Raw genomic sequence first — 15150 nt, forward strand, 5'->3', positions numbered from 1 at the left:
AAGCAGATTATTGGATGGGTCAGAATGCTTTGGGACTGCATGTGATTCCGGAGCGTTTTTGCTTCTAGGCGAGTTCATACACACATGCATCCATAACAACACGCATTTCCGTTTCTCCCGCAAGCGCAGGTTTCACATGCATGGGGGTACCGAGTCTGGCCGGGGTGGAGTTAGCTTTCTTCATAGCAGCCCGTATGATGCTGGGCTTCGCGTTTGTGACTAAACCAGACCAATGCTGTGGCTGTTGCCGTACGGCGATTGCACGGCGTCGTGACTTTCTGTGCCTCACTCTCCCGCCCAGAGAGTGGGCTGGGGGGGATCGGGAGGCTGGGAGGGGACACAGCTGGGACAGCTGGCCTGAATTGACCAAAAGGGTGTCCCACGCCGTACAGCATCGGGCTGGGCAATAAAAGCCTGGGGAGTAGTCACTCCAAGGTGGCTGTTGCTTGGACGCTGGCTGGGCGTCTTGTGGGAGACGGTGAGCGATTGCCTCTGCATCTGCCTCTGCAAACATGCCTCTGCATCGTTTGTTTGGCGGGTTGGTTGGCTTTTTTTCCTTCATTCAGTTATTAAACTGTCTTTCTTTTGACCCGCACATTTTTCTCACTTTTGCCCTTCCTGTTCTCTTCACTGTCCTGCTGCGGGGCAGGGGGAAGGGAGCGAGTACCTGGGTGGGCACTTGGTTGCTGTCCGGGGTCAACCCACCGCAACGGGAGACAAGTCACGTATAGGAATCAAAATATATGACAGAAAAAATGTGAATGCCCAACGTTGAAAACTGTGATTTTCTGAAAATATTTTGTGCGTGTGAGACCGAATCACCTGAAACTGTTAAATATATTTAATTAGTAATTTTTTCTTCAGTTAGTAATTAAATTCTGGTTGTTTTTTTTTTTTTATGTCCGGACCGAATGATTTTAAGTTTGAAAGGAATATATAAAGTTATCTAGAAGTTCATGAAGAAAAAATCATCATGCATATTATCTAGATTCAATGTGAAAATAGAAATTTTAATATTGAATTTATTGCAAACATATGTGTAGTATAGTTTTATACAGCATTAAGCCAGGCAGTTTCTAATTCATTTTTAGTATTGAAATTTTGATTTTTTTAAAAAATTTTTTTGATAAATTCAAGGTAGCCCAGCAAAAGCATCTAAAAGCAACATTTATCCCCTGAAGTTGGTCAAGAGGAAATACAACTACAATACAATACAAATTTCAGCCTTACTGCTGTTAGAGCAACACCTTTGTTTCTGTGTTTTTGTATTTTCAATGTGCAATAGGTATTGGATTACGGAGTTCTGGGTTATGTTCAAGATGGACTCTAAACTATCTGCAACTATGGAGGAATTTCAAGAACTGGTTAAAGCTAATGGTGAGGAGTTACACTGTCGCCTAATTGACACAACTCAAATGTGAGTGCCGAAGTTTCAATGTGCTCGGGAAACAAATTCAAATATAATGTCTCTCCAGCATAGCAAGATAATGGTTTTATAGTGGGTTTGTTTTAATAAGTCATATGTTATCTATCCTAAAAGAGTTTATATGTCATTATAGATGAAATCTATATTACGTAGAGGAACAAAATGCTTTTCAAGAATGGCTTAGGTTGAATTTAACTGCTCTGTAGACTTTGTGCTGATTCTATATGCTAGATAAATTTTAGTCTATACAGGGAACTTAAAAAATTTGTAGAGACCTAATGATATTGCAAGATCACGTGAAATCAATGAGAAAGGAGAATACGTTTTGATTGGGTAACAGATGAGGTTAAAAACGTGTGTTTGTACTTTTGACATTAAGGGTAAGTGAGAAGACACAGTTTATTACGCTGTCAAACTCTTGATGCTATTTTATGTGATTTTAGTTATAAAATTACTTGTCCTGTCAAGAATAAATCCTACATCTATACATTACATAGCTCTTTCTTGGGAAGAGAACCTTCCTGTTACAGGAGAGTAAGATAGTTCTGTGGATCTGTATAACAGTGTCAATTCATACTTTGGTTGGAAATGCACATGCAAAAGCAGAGCAGAATCTGGCATACATTTTATATCTGGTTATGAAAGAGGTTGTTTAGTTTTTCAGATCCAATTAAATGTCATTACTCCGTGGGTGAGTAGCATGGGGGGACGGTTCATTCTTGGAGGCTGGTCAAGGAAATCTGTAAGAATTATTAAATGGAGCAGCACTGGATGTGTTCAATGAAGGCAAAGTTAGGGCAGCAATTCTGGAAGTGCAGTATATAATCTCATGCTGTTCAGTGATATAGTTGTACTGTATTTACATGCTACATTAATATAACACTTAAAGACTAACAATAATGCTTTGTCATATAATCTCTAATGCATGAAAGGAGCTTGCTGTTTAGAAACTCAGATAGTTCACGTTTTATTGCAGCAAGGCATGAAATCAATGTTACTTTTGTATTAGGGAGAGGAAAAGTTTGCCCTTCAGAAAACAACTCAGGGTAATTCTGTTTTAAAATTTGTCTTAAAGAAATTCTCGGGATTGGTCTAGGAAGCTGACACAGCGCGTAAAGGCCAACACCAGTAAGAAACGGAAAGTCTCACTTCTTTTTGATCACCTTGAGCCAGAGGAGCTGTCAGACCACCTTACCTATCTTGAATTTAAGTCTTTTAGAAGAATATCAGTAAGTGATACTTGTTTGTTTGTTTTAAACAAAGATGGGAAGGATGTAGAAAAGATGGGAGAGGGGAAGAGCTACTTGTTTAACCCTGCATTGCAAGCTGTTGGACAACAGTCTGTGTCCAGACTGTTGGGGTTTTTATTTTCCCCCTAGTGTTGAAGGTGGCCAGTGGTACTTATTTGGAGTACATATATACATCTATTTGCTGCAGTCATTTGAGAGTGGGAGAGCGAGCATTTTAAACAACTGTGGAACAGTTCGGGGAAGGTCAGTTGGAAGGAAGAGGAGTAAACCATTTGATTTTTTTTCCAAATAATCTTGTTGTTAGACCAAGTGGTGTCATTGGGCACGGGAACAAGCAGCCTCCTTTGACTCAAATCAGTAATCAGGCTGAGATGGGATGAAGGAAACTTGGAATATTCTCCTAGAATGCTAACGTGCTGCGGCTGTAGGAAACAGTGCAACATCCTTGTACAGTCACTAATGGACTGTCTGTATAGATGTCCACTGGACTCTGCTTTCCTTTTTGATTGTGTATAACAAAATAAAGACGAGGGATAAGAAAGCACGTGAGAAAGTGCCATGTTTTAATGTACGGGGAGTTCTAAAATATTTTATTATGCAAGTTTTCAAGTACACAAACAATTCTTAAAGATTTCTCTCATTTATGTTTTCTTAGCTACGTTGGTAGCTGATAAGATGCTAACTTCGCTTGCATCCTTGTATGCTACAACATCACTTCTATTCAAACCTGATACAGTTCATGAATGGAAAAGTGAACATTAGAGATGAAAGCCTAAGATGGTTGCTAAGTCGGTGTGATGATAACAGTGAAAGCAAAGTGGGTTTTTGTTTCTTTTGGTTATTTAGTGTTTTTATTTTGGTTTGGAATTTATTTTTTTTTTTAAATACTACAATTTGAAGATGAAGTCTTGCAAGGAAAGGGGCTCGCAATAGATTGTGGAAGCTTTCACAGTTGTGTCTTAGTGTACTTTATTTTGAGCTGATGACATGGCTCGTCATGTTTTGTGTTAAATTCAAAAAGCCACAGAACCGAAGTCATGCACAGATTGCTGCCTGTAGGCAGTAATAATATGCAAAGCATATATAACTCTTAACATTTTCAAGTTCTGTGCAGATATAAAGTAATCAATGATTAATGAGTATAACGAGTATGATTGCAGTCAGAGTGTCAGATATGTCGTAGAGTTCCAACAATTACTACTTGTATGCATTTAATATGCCTGGTGCTTGCATACGTTTTGGTATAAATTGAGTTTACGGAAACCTCAGGTCAGAAAATAACGTGTGGTTAATAAATAGCTATATTCATTAACTCTGCAGAATGTGTTCACGATATGCTGAGCCACAGAATCCTTTTGTTATTCTGACATGCAGCATATACTGGGAGAAAGGCTGCAAATGACCTGCTGTGTTATCAGTCACTGGAATAACTATTCATAGGTTCGGTCGTTTGAAAGTCAGAAAGGAATACTTGATCCCCTGAACATATGCAGCACACAGCAAAATCTTCCGTGAGACACCATGTATCTTGCAGCAAAGAAAAATGCAGGGAGTGGTGTTCACAGAGTAATGACTGCAGGTATGCTGGTGTTTAGAAACCATTTTAATTTATAGTTATACAAGACAAGGAGGCTTCACTCTTTTGTAAGAATCTGGATTCTGCTTCCCTATTGAGGCTCGTAAGTTAGTCATTGCAATACCAGACTCTTGCATTATTTAAGTGCATGGACTTCTTTACCGTACCTGCCACTAACAGTCTTGTTACAGCTGACCTCATTAATAAATTCGTGAACGGAAATTATTTTGAAACTTTAAATAGTATCTTGGATATAAAGTTGTTCAGCATCTTAAAAAAAATTCTTTTCTGAAGGACAGAGCTGCTGAGAACAAAATATAAACTAATCAAACTGATTCATAATTGTACTGAAATTGTTATGAAGTCCGTAATTATGTAGTCAGAAATTGAAAAATTATCTATCTGTATAAAGCAGTTGCTTAAATTTCAAGCCAGATCTGGCTGGGATTCAAAATTCAAACAATAATTGTAAGTAAGTACTCTGTAATCTCAGAGACAGCTCTACTTATTACTTTTAATGTTTTTTCAATTTTTAATTTAATAAGAGGACAAATCCAGAGATGTCGTCTGTCATATCTGCTTTTTAAAGTGTTAATAGTTCTTATTAAATAGGTGGAAAAAAGTTTAAAAGTCGAGAGGAAGTGAGAGAGGGAGAGCAGCAGCCCGACAATTTATGACCTTTTCTTAAGGATCAATGCCATTCAGCATGTTCTTGTGGCCTTAGGAAAGGAATATGTGTCTATTACTGCTATGAATGTTTTTGGTAAGATGTTAGTATTAGTGGTTGTAGTAAAGAATGGATGTAGAAATCCAGTGTCACATTTTCTGATTATTCAAATCCTTATGTACTCTTGTTAATGGATAAATCAAGAGAATGGCTAATCATTGCATTAGAAAACCCCAAATTATTGCTTCTCTTTGATCTTAATGGGAAAATGCTTAAAAATGTCTATTTGTCACATGCAGGTGTCTACTGAACATTTTTAGATTACTTTGGTTAAATAAGAGAATCGCACAATCTGTATTAAAAGTATTAAGGCATCTGTAGCCCTGACTCTCAATGGTCTTATCTCAGTTTTATATTATTCTCATTGAACTTGCTTTTTGTATTAGTATAGCTTGACTCAGGAGTGTGCCCTAGCTAAACGAATGGAACACTTAACTTCCTTAAATTTCCTTAAACTATCACCGAGTTACTAGATTACACTCTAAATTCAGTTTAACCTTCTCTGTAGAGGCCTACATGCAATGAATCTATGGAGCCGCTGAGGCTGGGAGGGAAGCCCCAGTACCATCCATCCTAGGCTTTATAAGAGCCAAGGCTCCTGAGATATACGTGACGCAAATGATGCGATACAAATTATAGCGAAAAGACACTTTCAGCTAATTAAATTAGTTCAAGCCTTCTGCTTTGAACTGAACAGAGCTTTGACAAAGGAGGGATGTCAGTCTTACGGATATTTAAGGTGTAAAATATATCTTGTATTGAAAAGCAGTCCTGTATCTGCACACAGATCATGAGGTATATGAAACTGTAGATGAATTTTCATTTACATCCCCTCCATCCCCCTTGTTGTGTTTTTTTTTTTCTAAGTTCTTGGATTATCAGAACTACATTGTGAATAGTTGTGTGAAGGAGAATCCAACAATGGAAAGATCAATTGCTCTTTGCAATGGTATCTCTCAGTGGGTGCAGCTAATGGTTCTTAGCAGACCAACACCACAGCTTCGGGCCGAAGTGTTCATCAAGTTCATTCATGTTGCACAGGTGAGTTAAATTTTGGCACGTGTGGTCTTTCTCTGATACAGCCCTTTAGTTGCTCTTCCCATGCCACTGCTGCAGGGTCAGCTGGGGTGTTGGCACTGCTCTCCTGATTCGTACGTACAGCATGGGTATTTGTGTGTGCTGTAGTTTCCTACCCAGTATTCCGATATGACAGTGCCACGACACCGTGACTTTCTCATATCCACTCTGAAGAATTTGTTTTCACTGAAGAACTAGACCGACTGCCTTTCCAAAGCACGAACTGCTGTCATGCCTTTGGCCGTAAATAGAAGCATTTTTACCAGATACGCCTTACTGTATAGAAGCAGAGCTATGGTTCTGCTGGTATTCTTTGCATACTAATTCAACTGCAGTCATACCCAAGGTAACAGGCAGAAGAGGGAGAAGTACTGAGGAAGTACTTGGAAGAATACTGTATCTGCAGAATTAATATTTGATTTAATAACAGTAGAATAAGTACACGTTACACCCAGTAAAATCACAACTCATCACCAAAAAGAATGAAGTCAAATGGATAGTGACACAAAACTTGTAAGACCTTAGAGGAAGACAATAGAGGAAATGTAGAATTTGGATGTGTATATTGAATAACTTGAACCTTTAAATAATAAATACTGATTGTTTGTATGTCAACACAGAAGCTCCACCAGCTGCAGAATTTTAATACATTAATGGCAGTGATAGGAGGCCTCTGTCACAGTTCCATTTCGAGACTCAAGGAAACAAGCTCCTGTGTTCCTCATGATGTCACTAAGGTTGGTATTGCTCCTCTAAGTTTTACAAATAAGATAACTTTTAACATTTTTGTCATTGCACACACGAAGCCCAGCCTTACGTCATTAGATAAGAAGGAGAGAAAGACAGAAAAAAAGACAATGACTTCCTTTGGTTTTGGAGAGTTTTTCTTTGTCACTTCATCTCTACAGCACCAGTTACTCCTACGCTTCCAAACCCACCTTTCCTGAGGATTTGCGTAGCATCTCTAAAGTTTCTTTTTTAATACTCGTATGTGACAAGCTCCATTTTCATTTCAGTGCAGTAGTGCAGAATTGCATTCAAACGTGAAAGCAGAGAACTGGATCCTAGAACATTTGAGAACAAAACTATTGTCATCCATAGCAACATGGACCATCCTGAGTCTATGAAATGCTAGCACAGACCTCTGTACTTTGAGTTTAAAACTGAAAGGAACGGTTTTGTTCATCTGATCTTTCCTTATGATGGATTTTATCTAGTTCAGACTTGAACAAACTTAGCCCTAATACACGCACATTATAGTACAGTGGAATGTCAGGAATCAATTGTAAATTCCAATCAAATTTTTGTAAAAAACGGAGATATATATTGCTGAGATTCCAGCTACTAAAACTGTGCAGTAAAGCCTATTTTTTAACAATGAAAAGGTTTCTTAAATGACTTCATCTTAAGAGACTTACATACTTTATTATTTTATCTTGTTTGGGGCCTGAAGGATTTCATATAGATATCTAATGAACCTGTTTTGATCACAGTATATTTAAACAGCTTGAATGAACAGTGCATATGTGGAGTATAGACCAGAAGTATGACCTCCCACTGATAATGGTTGCAGCTCTCGGGATCTATAAAACCAGTTAGCAAGCTTATTTTAGAAGCATGTTGTTATACAAATTTTGTCATTATGAGGCGTGGACTGCCTAGGTGTCCATCACTTTAATCACTTTTGCATCAAGAAATTGTATACAAGCACGAATAAAGCAGGTAAAGGCTGGTAATTAGTGACTTGAGAACATAATTTAATGTTTAACTATAACGAGCACTTTGTGAAGGTTAAAAATCAAGGGGTTAGACAGGAACTTGCACAAGAAAACATTGGCCCACTAATTTTATAACATTAAGACTCAGCTTTGTACCTGTAGAGTTTTAAACAAGGGAAATATTTATACTGCTAGACTTAAGGTTCGTTTGGCCTTTACAATTCCACTGTATTGTTTCTGCTTCACTTCTATGGAAAAAACAGTTTTCTTGAAAGCACAGATGTGCCACGTTGAACTGTAGTATGACTTTTGGTCACGCTGTGAAGGGCCCATAGCACAGCGTAGGGTTTCTTTGCCAGGGCTTTCCAATTCCAGCTGGTGACCTGGAAGCCAGAGAAGCGCACTCCACATTTTAAGGTGAAGATGGTTGCTTTTATGAATGTCAGAGGACTTGTGCTGTGCTTACGTATTAACTGCATACACATCCTCTTGATTTGAGAAAATCCTATTTCTTTTCATTGACTAAATAAGGAATGTAGGATGACTGGCATTATATTTTAGGCTATAGATTAACTGTTAATAATCACACATTCTAGGTAGTTAAATTGGGTCATGAGATGAATACCTAGATATCACTTGAAGCCTAAAGTTTTAAAATCTGTTTCAAGAGTCATTGTGAGTAAACCCCTTAACAATAACGTAGGAAGTTCTTGTGCGGTATGACCAGAACAAAAGCAGTAACCAATTTTGATTTTTTTTGTTTTCTTTTTATTTTTAGGTGTTTAATGAAATGACGGAACTCCTGTCATCCTACAGAAATTATGATAGTTACCGACGTGCCTATAACGAGTGCAGTAACTTTAAGATACCAATCCTTGGGGTCCACCTGAAAGACTTGATATCGCTTTATGAGGGCATGCCAGACTACTTAGAAGACAAAAAAATTAACGTATACAAACTATACTCTCTGTATAACCACATAAATGAGCTGATACTACTCCAGGAAATGCCACTTCCCCTGGAGGCTAATATGGACCTCGTTCATTTGCTTACAGTAAGTCTGTTAGATGAGATAAATACCTCAATTTTAAAAATAATTTCATAAACAACTAAGTAGAGAATTCCATAAATTATAAATTCATACTATTGAAAGATATTATTTTTTTTTCCTTAAGGAAATGTACAACAATCGAAGAAGATATAAAGTTAGCGATACTGATTTATCTGGCAGCAAGGGTAGAGGTGCCAGTTCAGTAAAATGCTTCCAGTTATTTCTGTAAGGGGAGGAAATGCTTATTTCTGCGTCACTATAGTAGTGTGCATTCCCTCTGTACTTTTGCTAAGGAAGCGCTCTGAATCCTCTGCTGATTAAGCCTTAGTAGGGAGAAATGCAGAAAGCTTCCTTAGATGCACCTGGGAAGAAGAATATTGCATACAAAACTTCCTTGTGTTGAACACACAAACTTTCACCTAAAAGTTCAGTTCCTCAAGATGCGTAGGGTTAAGCATACCACATTTCTAGCCAAGTTTCTTCTGGTACTAAAAAAACTGGCATAAACATTAGCCAAATACAGTTGTATTACTCTCCAGTTGTATCTAGTCAGTGTCGTCTTACTAACAAAATTGATACTACCTAAGGCCTACGTCACAACAATAGATTTAGCTTCTCCTAGGAAGTTAAAATACTACCTTTTATTTAAAAGAGTAAGTATACCTTCTTGTTTCTCAGTTTTGTTTGGCCTTAACAAGTATCTCAGCTTGGAAAAACTAGATAGGCTGCTTCCACTTTCTGGTTGCAAGCCCTGTTTCGGCAAAAAGTTAATAGATAAAAATGCTTATGTGCTTGAGGTTATTTGTTCTCTCTGGGAGCACTTGCGTGTGAAATCAAGCACATATGCTCAGGGCCTGAAATAGACCTACATGAAGTGGTGAATTTCTTCCTGCTAAATGTTTTAAATGTTTCGTCTCAAATTATTGTTAAGTCCGTCCCCCCCCTTTTTTTTTTTTTTAAATAATGTTTTATAAAAATGGCTATTACAGATATGTAGTACTTTGGCCACAATTTCATGCAGCTATATATGACAAGGTATAAAATAAAAGAAATACTTCATTTCAGAGCAGGAGCTTCTACTCTGCTAATATTCCAGGGCACATAATTTTCCTGATTGTTCCCTGATTTTTCCGACAGTCTTTCTCCTGCTGTTTCCTTCAGTCATGCTTTGCCATTAGCAGGCAAAGCAGCGTGAAGATGTGTTAGTAATTGCATACAGAAGTTAATAGTTCATAAAGTATTGTAACTTTTGGACTTTTGTTTTTTCAGTGTCAGAAACTACCTCAAGATTACTCCAAGAATCTAGAATTAGTCCCTATTACGAGTACAACAGTAATTCTTGCAGTTGTTCACAGGAAAGTTATTGCGTATCTGCAACTTGAGTAAGGTTATTCATTGGATAAGATAGCATGTTTTGGTTCTTGGTTTATATACAGCTGACTGCTGCGATCTTGACTGTAACAAGCTTTTCTTTGGACTTGCCATAGACTGAGGCTTGTAACACATTTACGTGTGGCTTTTCCTTTCAATCACATGTCTAGTGTGAATAGTGTCATACAAATATTCAAAAAGTGTCATGTTACCCGTCTTCAGTCTTAGCTTGAAATTTGTTTCCAGTCAATAAAATATTGGATACGCTATTTTCCAGGACACATGCAAAAGCAAAGGTACAAATTTTATTATTTTTTGAAATTCCTTTATTTACCCAGGTGTAATGTTTCTTGCCTTACATAACTGTTGTTGGCAGCTAAAGGTTCTCTCTATGCAAGTCCATCTTCTATCCTCATCATATACTTCTTAGCTCAACGTGGTCACAGCTGGATTGGATAAATATAACATGTTTTAACAAGAGTTTTCTGAGAATTTGAGTTGATGGACAGTTTCAGTGGAATGGCGCTTTTGGGCTTAGCGGCACGATAGACTACTTGATTATGATGGGAGTGACAGTTTTTTTCAGGCTACTTATTAACTGACTGCTACTTACGAGTACAGTCACTTGCTGTGCTAATGACTGTAGCTGTGTAATGTTACAGATTTCCAGATAATGGCAATAACAGCCTGGAATTTCAAAATGTACCCATTTCAAATCACTGTGAACACCTGTGCAGCTCAAACGCATTTTTTTCTAGGCGCAACCTAAATTAAAAATTAATCCACCAAAAAAATACTAATGCTTGCTGGGAACAAGTATATCGACTTGTAGTGACTGGTTTGGAATTAACTAACGTTATGTTTGTTTTCAGCTGTCCCTTGATCTTTACTACACAGAAGATGAAATTTATGAGCTGTCATATGCACGAGAGCCACGAAGCCACCGAGCTGCTGTAAGGGCCTTTCCACATTCTTAACAAAAAGATTTTTTTCTAAGTTATGTAACTTTTACCCCTTGCATTCATTTCACTTTAATTTTTTTTTTTATGCTAAATTGAAAACATTCTAGCTTCATAGACTGAGCAAAATCCGTTTAAAGCATAAATTGTTTGTTTGATGATGAAGCCTAAGCTAGAATATATGGGAGGGTTGACACCATATCAGGTTTTATAATATGAAAGCAAACACAAATGAAATGACTTGTGTAGAGACATGACATAAGGCTCAATCTTGGCAATTGATACCGATTCTTTTAAATGAAGAATTCTTACGTGATTCAGATGGTGAAACCCATGAGCGTTATATTGTAGTTTTGTTCCTGTTTTATAAATGTGGAGAAGATGATGAATTTAGAGGTCTGTCAGTGAGCTGCGACAGCTTAAGGAATGTCCGCTGTTTTGGACAGTTCAGGAAAGAGCTTCCTCTGAAGTACCACGTAACTATCAAAAGCGTGACGCTGGGTCCAACAGGCCATTTCTGCAGTCCTTTATCACATAGCCCATTGTCACAAATGAAAGAATGTAATACTGGCAGTCTTTCCATGCGGTGCTGATGAAGTTCCATTCAATTCTAGCCTTTGACGCCTTCCAGACCGCCAGTAGTTGCAGACTGGGCCTCAGGAGTAGCCCCGAAACCTGATCCAAAAACCATCAGCAAACATGTTCAGAGGATGGTAGATGTAAGTATGGTTGGCCCTTTTACCTTACTTACCAGTTGTAGCCTTAATCTCTAGGTTTGAGAAGACACAAAGAAGGGAAGAAATACTGGATACACTCAAACTGTGCTGAGTTTGGAAGCACTTCTCTCCTCACAAGTAGGTATTTCTGCCTAGCTGTAAATAGCAGCAGCCGCCAATGAGGCGTGGAAGGAAATTCTTTAAACGGCTAAGGAGCCTGTGGGGAGGGTGAATGCTGGTTTGTATACTTCCAGAGTCATCCTTCTGAGGAGCCGGGGAGCCCATTTGTACCAGGGACTCTAGCATCATGTTATTGGCAGAGTCTGAAAGTGGGCCCCTCAACGGCTTTGTTACTAGCAGCCATTGCTTTTCCTTTCTCTTTTGGGTGACACACTTTACTGTAAACCATCAAGTAAGCTCAGGTGATTGATTCCAAAACTGTTGGGGGGGGGAGAGAGAGGTAAAGAGCTTATCTTTGCATCCCTGCTTCACCTCCGTTCCTTCTAAACGCTGCTAATATTGCGAGGTGTCCTTTGATACACACTGTTTTGGAACGTATTTCTAAATTTGGCCTAGGTGTGCTCCTTGCCTTAGGGCCAGAAACAGTAATGTCGTTCCACAAGTGGAAATAAGTGTCTACATGACAATTCTGTGTTATAACTATTTTTCACACAATATGGACCTGATGAAATAAGCTAGGCCGCTACATCTATTTGGCTACAGAGATCACTGAGAGCACTAAGAGCGTTAGGACGTGTTGTATAGGTAAGCCTGGACATACTGATCTTAAAGCAAAACTAAGAGAGAGCTGTCATTGTGTAGTGAAGCATTTAGTCAAGCCTATGTTGACTTAACTGCATTTTGCTCCAAATCAAGAAATCATGATGCTTCTTTAGTCTCAAGCAAAAAAAAAAAAGCAGTTAACTGTTGCCCTGTTTAATAGGTACTGGGAGAAAATGGGAGAGGAAATCCATAAATGTTGTGGAGACTTTCTGAAGTGGTAATTCAGCCCATTCTCGTTATAAATACTCTGCTATTATCTTGCACAGTCTGTCTTCAAGAATTATGATCATGATCAGGATGGATACATTTCCCAGGAAGAATTTGAAAAGATAGCTGCCAGTTTTCCATTCTCATTTTGTGTAATGGCCAAGGACTGGTGAGTACATACAAATCTCTTTTAACCTAGTTCTGCTTATCAACTCTGTAGCATGTTTTGGGAGGATTTTTTTTGGTTTTTGTCTTTAAACTTTATTTCTATCATTAGGGTGGTAAAATCATCCTCTTCACCCACAAATAGAAGTGAAAACATAACTGACAAAAGCATCTTGTGAATGACATCTTCATGAGCTTACAGCAGGGGTAACCAGGCTGATGTAGGAGGAAGAAAAGATAATTTAAAAAAAAAAACTTTTTTGAATGATATTCAGTATATACTATTAAAGAACTTTCCTAAGATGAGCCTGTCACTCAGAAATAGAGAATTGACAAATATATATTTTGGTTAAATTAAGAACATTTTTCTTAACAGATTAAAGCATGGAAAAATACAATAGTGGTTAGTCAGAGGCTTTCTGTGAAGTAGTTTTGAGGTTGCATTGCATCTGCAGATAATTTGTTTATCCTTACAGGCTGCATTTTAAATGTGTAGATAAGCTTCTGTAGACTTTGGGAGCAGTTGACAAGGTTACTGAGGTTGCTGTAGTTTTTCACCCATGAAACTATTGCCATTAGAAATTGTGAAGAAAGAGAATTTTAATTCTGCTTATGCTTTTAATAAAATGTATGCCTCACAAACAAATTTTCTTGCTTATTTTCAGGGAAGGTCTGATTAGCAGGGATGAAATAACAGCTTACTTTATGAGGGCTAGCTCAATTTATTCCAAGTTAGGACTTGGCTTTGCTCACAACTTCCAAGAGACCACTTACTTGAGACCTACTTTCTGCGACAACTGTGCTGGATTTGTAAGCTTACTTTTTAGTAAATTATGTTAACGTTGTTTGGAATAGTGCCTTTTTTAATCTCATAACCACCCTGTGTCATATACAGACATGAATCTATATAAAACACCAGTGAAGCTATATAGAACACCAGGCTTCTGCCTATGTAGCTATTTAGGGTACCCTTTACACCCCTCTTGGCAGTACTCTTACCTGTTTAAACACACCTCCTACCTTGTGGTGGTCAGTTGTGTCACCAAACCCAGTCTCAGGCAAGACTTCCAAATCCAGACCCTTTCACTCCATGGGGCTGTTAGAACTCATAGCCTGCTATAGACCTGGCATGTCCCCTGCCTATAGCACAGAAGGATTTAGTAAAACTGACTGTCCTCCCAATCCCCAGGTCAGCTAGGATCAAACAAGGGTGCCAAGATGGAATTCTCCATCTACTCCAGCTCCACAATTTCCCTGGGGGCCTGTCACAGCTGCTGATGTATTCATTAGAGACTAACTCAAGCTATTTTGTTTGTGATTGAGGAATGCACATAAAATACTCTGTTCACCTTATGCTAAAGAGGTAAATAGTTCATATTTGACCTTACCGTTAAATGGTAGAAAAACAAGATATTCTGCAGGTGCTCAGATCTTAGAAGTAAGTGGAGCTTTTAGGGGATTTTTATATCTGGAGGTATTAAATGTGCAGAGAAGTATATTAATACATAGTCTTTCTGTTTGAATTTCAGCTATGGGGAGTCATTAAACAAGGATACAGATGTAAAGGTAAGATACTTTAGACTTTGTTAATTTTAATCTATAATACATGGTGAATGACAATAAAACCTGATCATCCTGAGATCCATTGCTATGTCTGTGGAGCTATTTAAGCTGACCTCTCAGAGAGGAGAAGGCTGGTTCAAAACCAGCATGACAGACAGATGGTCCAGAAGAAAAGCAAAGATGAGGGAACTCATAACTGATAGCTCTAACCTTTTGCGAACATCATGGAACCCAGAGGGTCTGGAACTAGACCCATCTGTTCCGGCACTCTGTGAAAACTGTGCAGTGCATTCACAACGTGTATTTTGCAGTCGTCTTCCTCCTACAGGTATCTGCTTTCTCTGCATCTCCTGCAGTCAGAACGCTGTTGTGACTGAATGTTGCTGTTTTTGTATCTTCACAGTGAAAAGGTGTTTTAGGTGTCTATAGCAAAGGGATGTTGGTCTGCTTACCAGATGTATGTTTTACAGACAATGCATCTAGAGAACACCAAAGAAGCTTTCTTGCTTACTGGGGAGGCGACACAGTGTGAAAGCTGATCTTAGATGCTACAACGGAGCC

At 38.3% G+C, this 15150-nt stretch overlaps 1 protein-coding gene across 2 annotated transcripts in view; it reads left to right on the forward strand.

The window, feature by feature from the left end:
- Positions 1-15150, forward strand: part of RASGRP1 (RAS guanyl releasing protein 1) — a 42357-nt gene that overhangs the window by 20303 nt on the left and 6904 nt on the right. The window contains exons 5-14 of one of the 2 annotated variants that reach the window (XM_075103221.1): positions 1286-1417; positions 2502-2655; positions 5847-6020; positions 6677-6793; positions 8553-8828; positions 11069-11149; positions 11770-11874; positions 12921-13030; positions 13692-13836; positions 14556-14592. In XM_075103221.1, coding sequence (XP_074959322.1) covers positions 1286-1417; positions 2502-2655; positions 5847-6020; positions 6677-6793; positions 8553-8828; positions 11069-11149; positions 11770-11874; positions 12921-13030; positions 13692-13836; positions 14556-14592 — 1331 coding nt within the window. The remainder of the gene's footprint in view (positions 1-1285; positions 1418-2501; positions 2656-5846; positions 6021-6676; positions 6794-8552; positions 8829-11068; positions 11150-11769; positions 11875-12920; positions 13031-13691; positions 13837-14555; positions 14593-15150) is intronic. The other variant, XM_075103220.1, reaches the window with a different exon arrangement.

The sequence above is a fragment of the Phalacrocorax aristotelis genome, chromosome 9 (genome assembly GCF_949628215.1).
Source record: "Phalacrocorax aristotelis chromosome 9, bGulAri2.1, whole genome shotgun sequence".
NCBI classification, from domain to species: domain Eukaryota; kingdom Metazoa; phylum Chordata; class Aves; order Suliformes; family Phalacrocoracidae; genus Phalacrocorax; species Phalacrocorax aristotelis.